This window comes from Lithobates pipiens, unplaced genomic scaffold (assembly GCF_037356315.1).
Source record: "Lithobates pipiens isolate NorthernLeopardFrog02 unplaced genomic scaffold, aLitPip1_a1.2 Scaffold_14, whole genome shotgun sequence".
In the NCBI taxonomy this organism is placed as follows: domain Eukaryota; kingdom Metazoa; phylum Chordata; class Amphibia; order Anura; family Ranidae; genus Lithobates; species Lithobates pipiens.
The window spans coordinates 930722-950780 of NW_027507728.1; the positions used below are offsets into that span (position 1 = coordinate 930722).

Consider the following 20059-nt stretch of genomic DNA (forward strand, 5'->3'; position numbering starts at 1 on the left):
CACTTTACGGTCAACAGGGGAAAAGGGGGCACTCTTTACGTCTAGAGGAAAAAGATTTTATCTCCAAATACGGAAAGGTTTCTTCACAGTAAGAGATGTGAAAATGTGGAATAGGCTTCCTCCAGAGGTGGTTCTGGCCAGCTCAGTGGATTGCTTTAAGAAAGGCCTGGATTATTTCCTAAATGTACATAATATAACTGGGTACTGACATTTATAGGTAAAGTTGATCCAGGGAAAATCCGATTGCCTCTCTGGGATCAGGAAGGAATTTTTTCCCCTGCTGTAGCAAATTGGATCATGCTTTGCTAGGTTTTTCCCCTTCCTCTGGAAGAACTGTGGGTATAGGATTGTGTATATGGGATTGTATGATATTTTTTATTCATTTATTTTTATGGTTGAACTGGGTGGACTTGTGTCTTTTTTTTCCAACCCGGTTAACTATGTAACTATAAAGTGTAAAAAGATGCTCGAACCTAATACCCACAGAACAGAGGCACATAAATGATGTGCAATTCCTAAAATTAAGCAGCATTTCCCTTTAAATCAACAGAACACAGCCTGATAGTCAGGTCTTCAACTTATTTAGTGACAGATTAGCCAACACACCAGTCTTCTGTAGAACTTGTTTCCCTTCCACGGTGGAACCCAAAATTCCTAGTGTGTCCACAGCCACTCCGATCATGGTGGACTCATGACCTTCTGCCATGTCAAAGACTTTCTGCAGGAATGCAGGGTAATGCTCACAGATCTGCTGTGGACTGTCCATAACAGCCAAATTCCCAAAGAATTTCACCAGGCCTGGAGAAAATAATGCAGAATTAGTGGTAAGTAGCAGCACCCTATATTGAAAATATACATTTCTAATAGCAGGTGTATGGGGTTAGGTACCTTAGATTGTAAGCTCTTTGAGGAAAGGGGCTCATGAGAATATACAATATATATGTAAAAGGGTCAGTTTTACCTGGCAAAATACACATATTTCTGTTTAGCTGGTCTTGCGAGTCAAACCAACCTTACCATACTATGCGGATAGGGTAACAGCACTATTCACTCCCGAGTCATCTCCCCAACTCTAGCCAGAGCGCTGACCTTTTATTTAGTCATTTCCAAACTGATCCTCCATGTGCAACTTGTCCCTAAACACCCTGTGCCTAAAACTCGGCAGAAGAATTTTTACTGTGCATTGAAAGAGGCTGATAAATTCACAGTGCTTACCATGGAATAAGTGCAAGATTTTGAAATACATTGGCTGTTTTTTTGTGTTTTTTTTAATAAAGCTCGTAACTGGGGACAGAAATTTACGTGTAAGACGGCTTTCACACCAAGCTGCCCATAGCGTCGGCGGTAAAACTTCCGCCATTTTTAGCGGGGAGCTTTTACCCCCGCTAGCGCCCGAGAAAGGGTTAAAACCGCCCGCAATAGTGGCGTTTTGCTGGTGGTATTACAGCGCTGCCCCACTGATTTCAATGGCAGCAGCGGTGGAGGAGCGGTAAACACACCGTTCCTTCACCGCTCCAAAGAAGCTGCTGGCAGGACTTTTCCTGACGTCCTGCCAGCACACCGCTCCAGTGTGAAAGCACTTGGGCTTTCACACTGGAAACAATGGAGTAGCAGTTTAAGATCCCTTTCACACCACACCGCACCTTGCGTCGGCAGTAAAACGCCGCTATGTTTAGCGGCGTTTTACCGCCGGATTTGCGGTGCATTTCGGCCGCTAGCGGGGCGCTTTTACACCCCGCTAGCGGCCGCGAAAGGGTTAAAACCACCGGCAATACGCCGCAATAGCGGCATTTTGCCGGCGGCATTACAGCGCTGCCCCATTGATTTCTGTGTGTTTACCGCTCCTTCACCGTTCCAAAGAAGCTGCTGGCAGGACTTTTTTCCTGACGTCCTGCCAGCGCACCGCTGTAGTGTGAAAGCCCTCGGGGCTTTCACACTACACACAATGGTGCAGCTTCTTTAGGGCGTTTTGCAGGCGCTATTTCTAACGCTATAGCGCCTGCAAAACGCCCTGGTGTGAAAGGGGTCCAAGGGCGGATTGCGGGCGCTATTTCTAACGCTATAGCGCCTTCAAAATGCTCTCGGTGTGAAGGGGGTCTAAGAACAATGAAAAATCTTTTTCTTCCCAATAAAAAGAATTTTCTTTTAAAAGAAAAAAAAAAAAACATTTTTTTTCTTTTGAGTAGAGACTCATAGGGTTTCTGTCCTGAAGACATGTTTTCTTAGCCATTAGTCACCAGAATAGGTGACTCCTTAGTTATGGCTATAGATGCACCTTAAAGTGGTAGTAAAGGCAGAAGTTTCATCTTAATCCATTCTATGTATTCAAATAAAAAAAACCTTCTGTGTGCAGCAGCCCCTCTAATACTTACTTAAGGTCCATCTAGATTCAGCAATGTTCACGAGTGCCTCAGCCGTCCGCCACTCTGTCCCGATTGCCTGAGACACAGCAGAGGTGCCATTGGCTCCTGCTGCTTTCAATCAAAACTCAGTTAGCCAATGAGGTGAGAGATGGGGTGGGCTGGACCACGGCTCCGCGTCTGAACGGACACACAGAGCAGCGGCTCAGTGGCCCCCATCACAAGCTGCTTACTGTAGCGGCAGTCAACGGGAGGGATGGGCCAGGAGCGCCAGCGAGGGACCGAAAAAGAGGAGGAGCCAGGCCGTTTTGTGCAAAACTACTACACAGACCAGGTAAGTATAAAATAAAACAAACTTTAGTATCACTTTAACCGTTAAAAACAGAGGTTTACCTGGCAAATAAAACCCAGAAAATGGGTCAGAATCTGCCCCCACGATCATGTTGGATATTCTGTCGATGATTCCTTGCTGTGCCAAGTACTGGCGTCCATGATGTGTGGAAGCCAGTGTTGTGATCATCTCTGTGCAAGTCACTCTGCAGAATGCCCAGGAAAAAAAATATATATTCTATACGGTAAACCAGATACTGATAACCTCTATACTTCATGCATTACCGTCACCAAATTTAATAAAATATAAAAGCCAAAAACACATTGAAAAGCATGATAAAAAGGTACAAGAGTATCAAAAAATAAAATAAAAAGTATCAATTCCAGTTTAGGATGATGCCATAATAGCTGCGGTTGGAGGACTGACATTTCGGGAGACATGCCCTTTCCTCAGAGCTAACCCAACCAGAAACAAACAATTCACAATTTATATGTTCCTATATTTAAAAAAAAAAAAAACTCCCCTTCAATAGCATGCCATCCTATGATTTGCACAGTTGTTTCTGGAGTTTCACAGCTTGAAGAGGGCAGCATCACTTTGAATATTATGTGTACACCACCGGTTGTAGGACGGAGTGACCACTGAAGAGCCATTACATTCTTGTGGAAAAGCTTTATACTGACTGATCAGAAAAGTCAATAGTTAAATCTGCCCAGCTTTTAAAGTGAAACAAAAAGTGTTACAGATACAGTGTAGGAAAAAAAAGTAATTTACCCCCTGCTGATTTTGTAGTTTGCCCACTGACAAAATCAATTTATAACTTTTTTGAAATGTGTTTTGCTGGATTTTTTTTGTTATTCTGTCTCTCACTGTTAAAACAAACAAACAAAAAAAAAAAACTACCATTAAAATTATAGACTGATCATTTTTTTGTCAGTGGGCAAACAACTGAAGTAGCAGATCCTAGAAAGCTTGAAACAGATAAAACATGTTAAATTGAAACTTTGCTGCACTTTAAAAGGTTGTACAGAATTATCTATTAGGACATTAAACTGCAGGTATAATTTAATCACCTCAATACCGGACACATTCCCCGGCCATTTTTACATTTTTAGCACTGTCACACTTTGAATGACAATTACTCAGTCACGCAACACTGTTCCCCAAATAAAGGTCTGACAGCTATTCTGTTGGATGGAACTTCTGTACTCCAGCAGCTCTTTGGTATCAAGTGGACTCTATTCTTATTTAAAGATTTTCATCTACAATTTGTTCTGATGGACATCTATGATGCTGTTATCGGTACAAATCTGAGGATTTTATATCCTCATGAGTTTGATCTTTCTGATTCAATTCATGCGGTTTATGGAATTTGAGGTCTATTTATGTATCCATCTTATTAGCCCTCCTGTGGTCCACCTTTGCGAGCATGCACTTTAGTTTGGGGACTCCGTTACTGGGATTCCATCCGCTGACCACCATTTTTGCTGGTTCAGATCATTGGTTAACATTAGCCTGTGGCAATTTTTGTTCATTCATATACCGTAAATACTCCTGAAGAAGCTGAACAAGCGAAACATGTAGAGTGGTATATTATGGAATGATCAGTTGTTTTATGGTTTCACCATTCTAGTGAAATTATGAACTGTATTCATTATGTTGATATTATTGTTTGTAAATAAATAAATATTTTTTTAGTTTGAGCATATTGCTTATATGACCTTAATTAACTTTACAATTTAGCACCTTAAAAGTCCCGGGGTTTTGTTTTAAAACCCCAGTGTCCTTCCTTGCTTTGAGAACTTGTATTGATTATAGGGGCCTCAGTCGTTTCACGATTAAGAATGCCTATCCAATTCCGTTAATTACTGAGTTATTTGACTGCCTCAAGGGAGCAACGGTTTTCACAAAGCTTGATTTGAGAGAGGCATACAATCTCGTGAGGATTAAGGAGGGTGATGAGCGGAAAACTGCGTTGAATACCAGAGCAGGCCATTATTTTTACCTTGTAATGCCTTTAGGTCTTTGTAAAGCCCCGTCAGTTTTCCAGGAATTTATTAACGATGTCCTCCGAGATTTGTTACAGTTATGTGTGGTGGTTTATCTCAACAATATCCTCATATTTTCCAAGTCCCTAGAGAGCCACCACACAAAGGACTGTGGTGTGCTTCAGAAACTAAGAGAACAATCTCTATTGTAAGTTGGAGAAGTGCGAATTCCACCATGAACAGGTTAAATTCTTGGGGTATGTCATTTCCACTGCTTTTTTGATGGACCCTGAGAAACTTTTAGCAGTCCTACAGTGGCTCTGACCCGTGGCTTTGCCAACTATTATCGGAAGTGTATTCGTAACTTCTCGTCTCTGGTCAAGCCCCGACTGGTATGAGCAGAAAGGACAGTAACCCAGTGTTGGTCTCCAGAGTCCATTAAGGCCTTTGGCCGCAGCCTTGAGACTCTCAATCACAGCGGCCCAGTATCAATTGCTCGGTTCCACTGTGTCAGTAGACACAGAAGAAGTAGCAGATAGCTTTGCTGTGCGCCTCAAGGGCACACGCGAGGCAAGTGAACAGGAGATCATCATATGACACCCACCTGGGGTAAGAGAGCACCTGCCCGGGCATTTTGTTACAATGGGCCAGGCAGGAAGTGGTTAAAAAAAAAAAAAAGGAACATCACTAAGCACAATCTATTTAAAAAGCCACATAATACTCATTCATATTTGAATCAATAGAAAGGCAAAGGATAGTGGCTTTGTACGTATTTTCTTTATTCACTATGGTCAGGGATTACAATTTTTTTTTCTTTACAGAGCTTAGTACCTCTAGCGCCAGACAGTGACTCCGTCCCCTGCCTTCCTGTTCTGTTTACATAGCTCTTCTGTACAAAGCTTCCATCAGAGTAAACTTTGTCTGTTGTGCTTTCTTTGACCTGGGAATCCAATGTCAAATGTGCACCCTTAGATGTTTATTTGCAAACAAAAACATTTCATAAACACAGTAAAAAAAAAAAAAAAAAAGCTTTCAGTTTCAAATCTTATGAAAGTGACTAAAATCCATTGTAGTTTTATTTAATAACAAAACACAGAATAACAAAACCCTCAGATACTGAATTGGTTTCCTAGGTTTTCTTCTATTTCAGAGAATAAGACCCCTTTCACACATGCGGACATTATGTCCGTATTTCATCCATCCGTTTGCGGATGAAATACGGACATACATGCATCCCTATGGGATATCGTCCACCCGATATCGTCCACCCGATATCGTCCACCTCCGCAATTGTCCGATTCTGCAGACGGAGGAAAATCCTATTTTTCTATCTGTCTGCAGAGCGGATCGGATGAACACGGACAGACGGTCCGTGTTCATCCGATTCCCCCATAGAGGAGAGAGGAGAGCGGAGAGCTGACCGCCCTGTTATCCGCCGGCTCTGCGGGGACAATTGAGCGATCACCGCTGAGCAAACGGATCATCACGGGGCGGATCATTACTGATCCGTCCCGTGTGAAAGGGGCCATAGAAAAACATTTTCACCCTGTAAAATGAGTCACTGCTGGGACCTCTGAACACAGCCACCCTTCTGTCATTCAATGGAAATAAGTATTTAAGAAGGCCTTGAATCTGTCAGTAAATCCAAATAGGACTGCACAGACCACAGAGATCCTGAGAAGATACTGTAAGTAAAGAATAAAGCAAAAGCATTGTTTGAGGTGTTTTAACTCTTACCTGACTAGCACATCAGCCCCAGTAAGCTCATCCAGCAACTGTGATAAGATCCCGCTGTTTGCACAGAAGCTTAGAGACTCTGCCGACATAGATGATATCTCCACTATTAACTGACAAAGACAAGACAAGCATATATGTATATGAACCATGTGAACAAACAGGACTCTGTTCCCTCTAATAACTCCTCTCTGTAATGAAGAACATCACATCTACTACTTCCCTTGTCTGTGTCTCTGTGGGAGAGGTATATCACTGTAAACATTTTAGACACACACTTCCATGAAACAGAAGGTAGCTACAGCTTTGTTCCCAAACAGACCTGAAACGTACATAAATACAAATTGCATATGGGAATCTAGTGCTTGCCCCTCGTGAATCTCTGTTTTGTGAGGCAGCCCATGACAATAATGCCCCAATAGAATGTATGCAAAGCGGCAAGACCAAGAACCAACTTCTTAGACAAAAATCAAGATTTGCTGACTAGAAGACAGCACTCAAGGAAAAAGCTAAAGCTACCCACAAGCGATTTCTAATGGCCGACTAAAAGTGTACTTAAAACATATGTATGCATATATTTACTATCCACTCTTACCTCATATACTCTATATCGCGCCACATCACTGACAGCCATTACAGCTTTTAGGCTAGCTAACAAGTTGCTTCCAAAGAGCACATCAAGGCCAGACGTACTCCGACTGATTTTAGAAATGGATTTAATAGCCTAAAAAATAAATACAAAATATATACAGTATATGAGCAAGCAATCATTGAGTGTTACAGAAACATGGTATTGAGATATCCATTTCTGTGAAAAAAAAAAAAAAAATAGTTAATGACATCAAACCACTTTACCAAGTTGTATGCAACCACTTCCACTCAACAACTGATGTGAAGCAGTTTGTGGAATGTTTGGTGTTATGCCTCAAACTACCACTTGTGAATTTGTCTATAAAGCAATTTAAAGCGTTCACCCAAAAGTGGAATTTCTGCTCGTTGTACTCCCCCCCCCCCCCCCCTCCGCTGCCACATTTCGGGGGGGGGGGCGGGCACGATACCTGTCTAATACAGGTATCCGGTTCCCACATTCAGGAGCCTCAGCCGCAGGTATTAACGTCATCACTCAGGCTCCCTCCTCCTTCCCCAGCCGCCGGGCCATTAGGAGAGAGGTGTAGTGCCTTTCACACGTGCATTAGGGTTCCCGGCGCAAAGCCGTAATGGAAGCAGCATGCACCCGACAGCTGATGGAAACATCAGCTGCAGTGCCGACATCGCTGGACTCCAGGTCAGATTATTAAAAGTCAGTAGCTGCAGTATGTGCAGCTGCTGGCTTTTCATTTTTGCAGCTGTGGGCGGATCCCCCTCTTTAATTCACGACTACCATATTTGAATGTACTGCCGATAGACCCGTGAATCTAAGGTTGCTCATTAGTTGCAGTGGCTCATCATGACTTAAAGCAGAGCTCCACTCAAAAGGGAAAGTTCTTCTTTATAGATTCATCCCCTGCTCCTCTCGAAGAATTGGCACTATTGAGGACCAGGTAAGGGGGTGAGCGGGTCCCCAATGTTTCAGGTACCCACTCCCTCTTCAAGCACCTAGGCAATCTGACCTGGCTAGCTCTGAGAACAAGTAATTATTCTTTCCAGCATAAAAAGACACAACCGAGCATGTGCAGGTTGGCTACCCTGCTTGTGTTAGCTGGCTTTCCCCAGCTAGACAGAGCAGGAGGGAAGGATCTGTGCATACAGGATAAAAAAGCCTTTTTACACACTGCAGAGGACTAACCCCTTAAGTTCCACAGCGAGTACAACAAGCATGCTATGCTGCATATACAGGCAGATTTTTACGGTTGTGGGTTTAGTAACATTTTAAGACCCCTTTCACACTGGGGCGTTTTTCAGGCGTTTTTCATGCGCTTTAGCGTAAAAAAAAAAAAAAAAAAGCGCCTGTAAAGCGCTTGAAAGATCTGCAGCCTCATCTGCAGTCCCAATGTGAAATCCCAAGTGCTTTAAGAGCCCTTTCACAATGTCAGCGCCCAAAAAACGCTCGTAAAGCGCCGCTTAAACTAGCAGCGCTTTACCAGCATTTTTCGAGCATTATTGGAGCGCTTTTAACCCCTGCTAGTGGCCAAATCAAGGGTTAAAAGAACCCACAAAACGCTGCTGCCAATAGCGCTTTTCAGGCGTTTTACAGGCGCTTTCCATTGATTTCAATGGGAAGGGGCGCTTTAGGAGCCGTGTATTCACCGCTCCAAAAGCGCTGCAAAGAAGCTGCTTGCAGGACTTTTTTTTGGCGCCCTGCCTTCGCAGCGCCTCAGTGTGAAAGCACTCTGGCTTTTACATTGGGACTGCAGTTGCAGCTTCTTTCAGGCGCTTTTTTTAAAGCTAAAGCGCCTGAAAAACGCCCCAGTGTGAAAGGGATCTAAGTACCAGCACCGAGGAGAGAAGATAGCAGGTGAAACCGGCTGGGCTGAGCACACTGCAGGATCTTAGGACAGAGGAGTGGGTGTTTTATTTTATGGCTGATTTACTTTTTTCACAGGAGAATGGGCAACCGCGTTAATGTTATATATTTTTTAAAGACAAAAAGCGTTTGTGTATCTTTAGCCCCTTCATAACCAGAGGGTCTACATTGCCTACATACAATATAAATAACTAAAAACATATAAGTAAGTTTCTATTTTGCACCCTGTCCTAACAAATACCCTGCTCGTGTCTTTACTATAAGCTGACAAATTAAAAAACATTTATGCTGTAATGTTAACACTGTAGATCTTTAACTAGAAAATGAAACTATGGGGTTGATTTGCTAAAACTGGAGAGTGCAAAATCTGGTGCAGCTCTGCACAGCATAGTAATCAATCAGCTTTCAGGTTTGATTGTCAGAGCTTAATTAAACAAGCTGAAGTTAGAAGCTTTTTGGCTACCATGCACAGCTGCACCAGATTTTGCACTCTCCAGTTTTAGTAAATGAACCAGTTTTTCTCGCTACATGAAAATCAGTATAACCACTTAAGGACCGCCTCATGCCGCTGTACGGCGGCAGAATGGCACGGCTGGGCACAATCACGTAGATGTACGTGATTCTTTAACCACTTCCCGACCAGCGCACGACGATGTACGTCGACAGAATGGCACGGGCAGGCATATTGGCGTACATGTACGTCCAATATTCGTTGCCGCCGTGCCATCGGGAGCGCGCCGCCGGCGGCGCGCTCCCGCGCTGGTCGGGACCCCCGCGAGTCCGGTCGCGGGACCCGCGGACTCGATCGCCGCGGGCATCCCCGCGATCGTCTCACGGAGCGGCCGAATGGAGGAAATGCTGTATAAACAACATTTTTCCATTCTGCCTAGCAACTAGTGACGCTGATCTCTGCTCCATGTGATTGGAGCAGAGATCAGTGTACACTAAATGAAAGCCCAACCCCCCCACAGTTAGTAACACACCCCTAGGAACACTTAACCCCTACACTGCCACCCACTGGTTAACCCTTTCACTGCCAGTGTCATTTACACAGGAATCAGTGCATTTATATAGCAGTGATTACTGTATAAATGACAATGGTCCCAAAAATGTGTCAAAAATGTCCGATGGGTCCCCCACAATGTCGCAGTCACAATAAAAATCGCAGATCACCGCCATTACTAGTAAAAAAAAAAAAAAATGCTATAAAACTATCCCTATTTTGTAAACGCTATAACTTTTGCGCAAACCAATCAATCGCTTATTGCGATTTTTTTTACCAAAAATATGTAGAAGAATACGTATCGGCCTAAACTGAGGGAAAAAATGTTTTTTATATATTTTTGGGGGATATTTATTATTACAAAAAGTTAAAAATAATGCGTTTTTTTCAAAATTATCGCTCTATTTTTGTTTATAGCGCAAAAAATAAAAACCGCAGGGGTGATCAAATACCACCAAAAGAAAGCTCTATTTGTGGGAAAAAAAGGACGTTAATTTTGTTTGGGAGCTACGTCGCACGACCGCGCAATTGTCAGTTAAAGCGACGCAGTGCCGAATCGCAAAAAGTGGTCTGGTCTTTGACCAGCAAATTGGTCCGGTCTGAAAGTGGTTAAGTGCCCAGCTGTGGGTCGGGAGCGTGCCGCTGGCGGCGCGCTCCCGACCCGGTCCTGTGCTCCGTGACCGCGGAACCAGCGGACCCGATCGCCGCTGGTGTCCCGCGATCGGGTCACAGAGCTGAAGAACGAGGAGAGGTCTGTGTAAACAAACCTCTCCCCGTACTTCCCTGTGTGGCTGTCACGATCGTCTCTTCCCTTTTATAGGGAAGGACGATCTGTGACATCACATGGCAGGCCACGCCCCCTACGATAAAAAAAAAAAAAAAACACATAACGTCATACATAACACTACACTGCCCCCTAGTGGTTAACTCCTTCACTGCCAGTGTCATTTACACAGGAATCAGTGCATTTAAATAGCATTGATTTCTGTATAAATGATAATGGTCCCAAAAATGTGTCAAAAATGTCCGATGTGTCCAACATAATGTCGCAGTCACAATAAAAAAAAAAAAAAATAAATAAAATAATATCGCTGATCGCCGCCATTACTAGTAAAAAAATTTTTTTAACAAAAATGCTATAAAAACTATCCCCCATTTTGTAAATGCTATAACTTTTGCACAAACCAATCAGTAATCGCTAATTGCGATTTTTTTTACCAAAAATATGTATAAGAATACGTTTTTTTTATATATATTTTTTGGGAATATTTATTATAGCAAAAAGTAAAAAATAATGCGTTTTTTTCAAAATTATCGCTCTATTTTTGTTTATAGCGCAAAAAATAAAAACCGCAGGGGTGATCAAATACCACCAAAAGAAAGCTCTATTTGTGGGAAAAAAAGGACGTTAATTTTGTTTGGGAGCTACGTCGCACGACCGCGCAATTATCAGTTAAAGCGACGCAGTGCCGAATCGCAAAAAGTGGTCTGGTCTTTGACCAGCAAATTGGTCCGGTCTGAAAGTGTTTAAGTGCCCAGCTGTGGGTCGGGAGCGTGCCGCTGGCGGCGCGCTCCCGACCCGGTCCTGTGCTCCGTGACCGTGGCCGCGGAACCAGCGGACCCGATCGCCGCTGGTGTCCCGCGATCGGGTCACAGAGCTGAAGAACGAGGAGAGGTCTGTGTAAACAAACCTCTCCCCGTACTTCCCTGTGTGGCTGTCACGATCGTCTCTTCCCTTTTATAGGGAAGGACGATCTGTGACATCACATGGCAGGCCACGCCCCCTACGATAAAAAAAAAAAAAAAAAAAAACACATAACGTCATACATAACACTACACTGCCCCCTAGTGGTTAACTCCTTCACTGCCAGTGTCATTTACACAGGAATCAGTGCATTTAAATAGCATTGATTTCTGTATAAATGATAATGGTCCCAAAAATGTGTCAAAAATGTCCGATGTGTCCAACATAATGTCGCAGTCACAATAAAAAAAAAAATAAATAAATAAAATAATATCGCTGATCGCCGCCATTACTAGTAAAAAAATTTTTTTAACAAAAATGCTATAAAACTATCCCCCATTTTGTAAATGCTATAACTTTTGCGCAAACCAATCAGTAATCGCTAATTGCGATTTTTTTTACCAAAAATATGTATAAGAATACGTTTTTTTTATATATATTTTTTGGGAATATTTATTATAGCAAAAAGTAAAAAATATGTCCGTGGATATTTGATAGAATCTGGCTCCCGTGGACATCGGGATGCTGATGTTGTTGCTGGTTCTTTGTAGAGCCCCCCCGTCCTTTGAGTTTGTATCCTCGCACTACTGGGTGACGTATGCTGATGTATGTAATGTGTTTTACACTCTACTGTGCTCCGGTAGTTTGACCCATTGTATTCTTTTTCATTTTATACTGTATATGTATGTTTGACAATAAAGCACTCCTGTTGTGTAAAAAAAAAAAAAAAAAAAAAAGTAAAAAATATAGCATTTTTTTCAAAATTGGCGCTCTTTTTGTATATAGCGCAAAAAATAAGAACTGTAGAGGTGATCAAATACCACCAAAAGAAAGCTCTATTTGTGGGAAAAAAAAGGACGCCAATTTTGTTTGGGAGCCACGTTGCACGACCGCGCAATTGTCAGTTAAAGCGACGCAGTGCTGAATCGCAAAAAGGGGCTTGGTCCTTTGGCTGCAAATTGGTCCGGGGCTTAAGTGGTTAAACAGAGGGGCACAGAAAGCTAGCAAAGTGTTTATTATTTTATGTATTTATTGATAGGACTTATATAGCACTCAATTTATGCAGTGATTTACATATACAGTATATTGTACTTTCATATTGGTCTCTACCCTCAAGGGGCTTGGAAGCTAAGGTCCCTAACTCACAAATACATACTAGGGCCAATTTAGAACAGAAGCCAATCAACACCTTCATGCCTAAGCCTTTTCCTGACACTTGTTGCTTACAAGTTAAAATCAGTATTTGCCAGAAAATTAACTTAGAACCCCCCCCCCCCCCCAAAAAAAATATTTATAATATAATATATATATTTTTGTTTTTAGCAGAGACCCTAGAGAATAAAATGACAATCGTAATATCTTATGTCGCACTGTAGTTGCGCAGCAGTCTTTCAAATGCATTTTTTTTTTTAAAGAAATACACTTTCATGAATTAAAAAAAAAAAACAGTAAACTTAGCCCAATTTTTTTGTGTAATGTGAAAGATGATGTTACGCCAAGTAAATTGATACCCAACATGTCATGCTTTAAAATTGGCCTCACTTGTGGAATGGCGACAAACTACAGTACTCCAAAATCTCCATAGGCGACGCTTTAAAATTTTCTACAGGTTACCAGTTTAGAGTTAAAAAGAAGGTCTTGTGCTAGAATTATTGGTCTCACTCCAACGATCGCAGTTATACCTCACATGTGTGGTTTGAACACCGTTTACATTTGCGGGTTCAACTTACGCATGCGTTCGATTCTGCGCACGAGCATGAAGGGATGGGACGCTTTAAAAAAAAAAAAAAAAAAGTCAGATTTTTTTTTTTTTTTACACTGTCACTTTAAATGATTTATTTTTGATCACTTTTATTGCTGTCACAAGGAATGTAAACATTAATAGGCAGTGACCGGTACTCTTTATGGACAGATCTGGCATCTATAAGACCCCAAATCTTTGCACTTAAAAGCATTCAAAGTGCCAAATTTGGCTGTTTTGAATGCGGTTATTTTTTATTTTTTCTAAATCTGGCACCTTTAAGTCTTCAGTAAGGCTTCTTTCACATCTGAGGTGCTTTACAGGAGCTATAGCGCTAAAAATAGTGCCTGAAAAGCGCCTCTCCTGGGATTTCACACTGGAGCGGTGCGCTGGCAGGATGCTAAAAAAAGTCCTGCAAGCAGCATCTTTGAGGTGCTTTAGCAGCAAAGTATACACTGCTCCTAAAGCGCCCCTGCCCATTGAAATCAATGGGCAGTGCCGCCGACACGCCAGCAAAGCGCCGCTGCAGCAGGGCTTTGAACCCTTTTTTTGCCTGCTAGCGGGGGTTAAAAGTGCCCTGCTAACGGCCGAAAAGCACAGATAAAACGACTGTAAATCGCCACTAAATAAAGCAGCACTTTACCGCCCCATTCTACATTGTTTGGCTCTCTGGCCAGCCGGCGGCTGGTCGCTCACGCCTCCCGGTGGGACCGGAGAGCTAAGGAGAGCCCCAGAAGGTGGCAAGAGGGGAGACGACATCCTCTCCCGCTGCTTGTAATAACAGCCGAGCGACTGCTTAGTCACATCGGTGGTTGTTACAAAAAAGCTCACTGTCGGCCTATAAAGCCGAAGCCGCATTATTTGCGTTACGTCAGCGTCAAGGGGTTAATCTAATGGAAAAGAACAGAAGAACTCTGGATAGCCGCACTCCAGATCAGATAAAGTGAATTGTGCCTTTATTGTTTCCACTAAAAAACCTTCACATCATACATCACAACAGCAAAGGGAAAAAGAATATAGAACAAATAACTGACGCGTTTCACGCTGAAGTCAGCGCTTACTTCAGCGTGAAACGCGTCAGCTTTTTTGTTCTATATTTTTTTTTCCCTTTGCTGTTGTGATTTGTATGATGTGAAGCTTTTTTAGTGGAAACAATAAAGGCACAATTCACTTTATCTGATCCGGAGTGCGGCTATCCAGAGTTCTTCTGTTCTTTTCCATTTGGCTAGTGCAATTAGCCTGCACCTGGGACCCCTATTTGTTTGGAGGAAGAGCAATCAGTTTTCCGGTGGATCAGCCTGGAGCGGTGGATTTTCTTCTTTCCCAAGGGGTTAATCTACCAGCATGTCTTAGGAGAAGAAACCGGAGTACACGCACAGGCAGAACATACAAAATCCGTGCAGTTAGTGCCATAGTTGGGTTTAAAATCAACAACCCTAATTGTATATAAACTTCCAGTGCTCACCATGATTGGCTGTCAGGGTGGTTACTTGACCCCAATGACTGGTTTGTTAGCATCAGTCCGAGATCTGCAGCTGTCAATGACAGCAAAGTCACAGAAACAGATTCGTGTACAGGTGCATGCTTCTAGTTCACGGATCCTACAATGCAGATTAAAGTTTTGATTGTCTGAAATCATGGGAGCAATTGTGATGCCCAAGATGTGAAGGTGTTGATTCCAGTGCACCTATTTACAGAGATTCTAAGTAGGCAAGAAAAGACAGCTGCAAAGTGCAAGGCTAAACTAAAGATTTTTCTTTCCTTTGGCAGCACTCACCTCCCTTGCCACAGAAATCTTGTCACCGCCAATACAAATGATTATTTGTTTCAGAAGCTCCTGATTGTTAAGGATCTCTGTTATAGCCTCTGAACTTTCTACAATTCTCCCAACCTGCAAGAAACAAACTAGATTAGATCTCTTTCATCTCCTGTTTTAAATGCTACAACCTACATGACTGTTTGAAGTTGCTCTCTCAAACGTATGAGGCTCATCCAAACTATTCTCCCAATGAAGCATTCGTTTGCCCAAAAAATAGGATTTTTATAAAAGCTTACCTGTAAAATCCTTTTCTTTGAAGTACATCACTGGACACAGAGCCATAGTAATTAATAGGCCACCTTCAGGTGATGGACACTGGCACACATTAAAACAGGAAGTCCACTCCCTATATAATCCCTCCCCCTACTGGGAGTACCTCAGTTTTTGTAGCAAAGCAATACACGTGTATACCAGAAAGGGAGGGACCTCTGTGTCCCGTGATGTACTTCAAAAGCAAAGGATTTTACAGATAAGCCGTTATAAAAACCCTTTTTTATTAATCGTACATTACGGGACACAGTGCCATAGTAATTACTACGTGGGATGTCCCAGAGCAATGCCAACTGAAGGGAGGGAGACGCAACAAAATTAGGGCATCATGAGATCAGAGGACTTATACTGCTGCCTGCAGCACACTGCACCCAAAGGTGATATCCTCATGACTTTTTCCTCCATCTACCTGATAGAATCTGGTAAATGTACTGACTGAAGACCAAGTTGCGGCCTTGAAGATTTGAGCCATGGAGGCTTGGTGATGCACTGCCCACGAAGCACTAACAGCCCCTGTGGAATGCGCTTTGATTTGAAAAGGTGGAATCTTCCCCTTTAAAGTGGTTGTAAACCCTTACAACCAACTTTGACCTACAGGTATGCCTAGATTAAGGCTTACCTGTAGGTCCAAGAAATATCTCCCAAACCTACACAGTTTAGGAGATATTTGCCAAAAGAAAGGCAGTGCTGTCTACGGCGCATGCGCCGTAGACAGCGGCGCGCAGGCGCACCGAGCAAGCCGCAGATCGCGGCGATATGCCGCGAGTGTGGGCTCCCGTGCGCGGGAGTGACGTCATCGGTGCTCCGGCGAATCACAGAGAGACCTACCAAGAAGATGGACGCTCGGAACTACAGGGGACAGCGGTGACTTCGCTGGCTCCTGTGTCAGGTAAGTGACACATAATGGACTACTATGCGATGCACAGTAGTCCATTATGCTTTACCTTTGCAGGGAATCAAAGAGGAAGTAAAACCATCAGGGTTTACGTCCTCTTTAACCCCGGAGAACAAGGGAATAGTCCCTAAAGTGCATCAGCTATCCAGGAACTATATGTAGAACACTGTAGCATAATGATACATTCCTCTGTACACAGGCACTGACCCTGCTGATGGAGTGGAGCACAAGCTGTGATATCTCTACATTGTCAAGCAGCCAATTTGTTTCTACTTGATACAGACTATAGCCAGTGCCCATAAGCACCTCATGCATCAGTAACATGCTACATCCTGAATACAGGTGTAACATGTAACAGAAGATGAATTTATCCTTTAAAAGCAGTGGTCATCAACCCTGTCCTCAGGGCCCACTAACAGGCCAGGTTTTATGTATTACCTTGAGGAGATGCAGACTAAGGATGAGCTCCAGCGTGTTCGCACGCTCCACGTGCAGAGCCCGCCAGGAAGTCGGCGCAGCGCTAATCACAGGCAGTTAGACACTGTCCCGATGCGCGGCTGCAGAGATCGGACAATTTCTCACTGCCTGTGATTAGCGCAGCGATGCGCCGACTTCCTGGCGGGCTCTGCATGTGGAGCATGCGAACACGCCTGAGCTCATCCCTAATGCAGACTAGAATACTGCAATCACTGAGCAGCAAATGATATCGATGTATTTCAGTTATCTTGCAAACCTGGCCTGTTATTGGGCCCTGAGGACAGGGTTGATGCTTTAAAGGATAAGTAAACTTTTTAGAAAAAAAAATTTAATTAATAAATGCACATTTTTTTGCAGGTAAATGAATGACACAGCCGTGTGGAGGGAGCCCCCCGCAAAGCCGATTTTAAAAAGTGACAGCTAGTATGGGAAACGTCTTCCCGCACTGCTGCCACAGGGAGGGGGGCAGGGAGCAGCAGGCGCAGCACTGGGAACATGTCACATGTTCCACCCTAAAAACAAGTGGAGCATTTAACATGTTCCCAAAGGGAAACTTATCCTTTAACTTTCTGCCAACGGTTTCAACAGACAGGCAGGAAAGGCAAATCTGCAGCGGGGGACACAACATGCATTTTGCTAGTGTTCTTTTTCACGTTTTTGCAAACGCTGAGACACAATCAATTACCAAGGATGCCATAATCAATGATAACTGCATTGCAGAGCTTCAGATTCTTAATAGAACTGCACCTGTGATATTGACAGCAACTTCACTGAATCATCCGGATGATAAAGTCCTCTCTGCAGGTCCTCTTTATAGGTTCGGGCAATGTGAATTGGTTCCAAGGCCTGAAGGAAACGCTCCAATATGGCGACACAAAGATTCACTTGTTCTCTGTAAATGGAACACAACATAGAAATTAGATGGACTTAGAGCAGACACGGTGTGGGATCTCTCAGGCCCTGTCACTGCTCACAAAGCAAAGAAGCAGGTCATCTACACACTCGAAATGATTATTTCTAAGTGTATGGTCAACCAATATTGATTCGATATATGTCACCCATCAAGACTAATCAGTGTCAGGAAATGGGGGGGGGGGGTTCTGACACCTGTCATGGTTCCTCATGTTGCAATATGAGAGATAAATGTCACCTGTCATGGCCCCTCATGTTGTGACAAGAGGGATAGATGTCACCTGTCATAGCCCCTCATGTTGTAACAAGAGGGATAGATGTCACCTGCCATGGCTCCTCATGTTGTGACACAAGGGATAGGTGTCACCGGTCATGGCCCCTCATGTCACGATAAGAGGGATGGATGTCCCCCGTCATAGCCCTTCATGTTGTGACACGAGGTATAGATTTCACCTGTCATGGCCCCTCATGTCAGGATAAGAGGGATAGATGTCACCTGTCATGGCCCCTCATGTCAGGATAAGAGGGATAGATGTCACCTCTCATGGCCCCTCATGTCAGGATAAGAGGGATGGATGTTGCCTGTCACAGCCCCTCATGTTGTGACACGAGGGATAGATGTCACCTGTCATGGCTCCTCATGTCCCGATATGAGAGATAGATGTCACCTGTAATGGCATGAGGGTAGATGTCACTGGTCATGGCTCCTTAAGTCGTGATATGAGGGATAAATGTCACTTATCATGGATATTTGGTGACAGGACATAGGAGATGCACGTCACCTTTCAAGGCGCCTCAATATCAGGATATGGGGGATATATGTCACCTGTCATAGCCCCTCATGTTGGGGTATGAAGAATATATATCATTAGGGAATACATGGCCCCTTTCAGAACTCCTCAGTAGGGATGAGCTCAGGCGTGTTCACATGGAACACGTGTAGAGCCCACCAGGAAGTCAGCGTTGCGCTAATCACAGGCAGGGAGACATTTCCCTGATGTGCGGCTGTAGAGGTCAGGAAACGTCTCACTGCCTGTGATTAGCGCAACGCCAACTCCGTGGCGGGCTCTGCGCGCGGACCATGTGAACGCACCTGAGCTCATCCCTACTCCTCAGTGTCAGGATATAGGGGTTATAGGTCACCTGTTGTGGGGTATGAAGGGGGGAGGGGTTACCAGTGGTCACAGCCCCTCATTTGTTTGCTTTATATGTCCCCTGTCTTGTCTTCTGGGACATAGAGAGGCACAGCGCCCCCCTGTGCCGACAGCCTCGATGCAATGGAGATGAAGAGCGCCCCCCAGTGACGGCAGAGAACGGCCATCACCTGTCTGGACTGCCCATGAGGCGAAAGATGACGTCCAGGTGCAGAGCAGGGAGACTTTCCGCCAGAGTGCTGAGCGGCAGGGCAAGGGTCGCGGTCTTTAGACTCCTCAACTCTTCTATAGGCTCCTCCACGCCGGACAGTGAGCTCAACAACTGCTCTATAGAAGCCGCCATCTTCCTCCTCCCAACGAGTGCGCCAATCCGCGGCACGATGAATAAACGTCACGCTGCACCTCGGGGACTTCTGGGAGATGCCGGAGTCTTCCGCCCCTTTCCACGCCCCTTTTCTAGAACTCTCCTCCCTCGCTTCTTCCTGCCAGACGGAGAGTGTGGGGGGAGGAGCCGGGGAGCCAAAGCACGCCCACCAATCTAATGTTTATAGAACCACGTGCCCTGTAACCACCAGGAGAGCGGAGACAGAGGAGGAGACGGGGGCGGAGACAGAGGAGGAGACGGGGGAGGAGACGGGAGCGGAGACAGAGGAGGAGACGGGGGCGGAGATGGGCTACTAGAGGATACCCAGAGAAAAGGCGGACACTTCTGAAGCCATGTCGGCCATTTGTTATAAGGGATGAAGGGATAAACAATCGGCGGAGAGCAGCCAATCGGCTCTCCTCTACCCGCGTCTATCAGACATCAGTGAGGAAAAGCCAATCAATAGCACTTCCTGTTTACATCATGATCAGCTGTGATTGGACACAGGTGATCAGGTGGTACAGAGCCTCCATCAGAGGCTCCTTACCGATATCGGTGTAGCGGTGTGTCAGCACACACCACGGATCGCTGTGATACGCACCCCCAAGGGTTATCCGGTCAGGATAACTGAACCACCACCCGGCCATCATTTTGCTATAGCCCGGGCGGGAAGTGATTAACACCAACTTTATCAATGCCGGTGTTCTGGCATATAGCGTCCGTCCATCGGATACTGTCCGCCCCGTAGTGCGCAGGTGCAGCACTTGCGCAGTACGGAGCAGAAGGAGATTCGGAAAATCTCA

At 44.3% G+C, this 20059-nt stretch overlaps 1 protein-coding gene across 1 annotated transcript in view; it reads right to left on the reverse strand.

Annotated features, from left to right (window-relative positions):
- PSMD5 (proteasome 26S subunit, non-ATPase 5) overlaps positions 1-19293 on the reverse strand; it is a 31918-nt gene extending 12625 nt beyond the window's left edge. Inside the window, exons 1-7 of the mRNA XM_077479150.1 lie at positions 19063-19293; positions 17574-17718; positions 15143-15256; positions 7009-7137; positions 6417-6526; positions 2754-2896; positions 607-798 (exon numbers count right to left, since the gene is read on the reverse strand). Coding sequence (XP_077335276.1) covers positions 607-798; positions 2754-2896; positions 6417-6526; positions 7009-7137; positions 15143-15256; positions 17574-17718; positions 19063-19235 — 1006 coding nt within the window. The 5' untranslated portion in view covers positions 19236-19293. The remainder of the gene's footprint in view (positions 1-606; positions 799-2753; positions 2897-6416; positions 6527-7008; positions 7138-15142; positions 15257-17573; positions 17719-19062) is intronic.
- Positions 19294-20059: the final 766 nt, after the last annotated feature.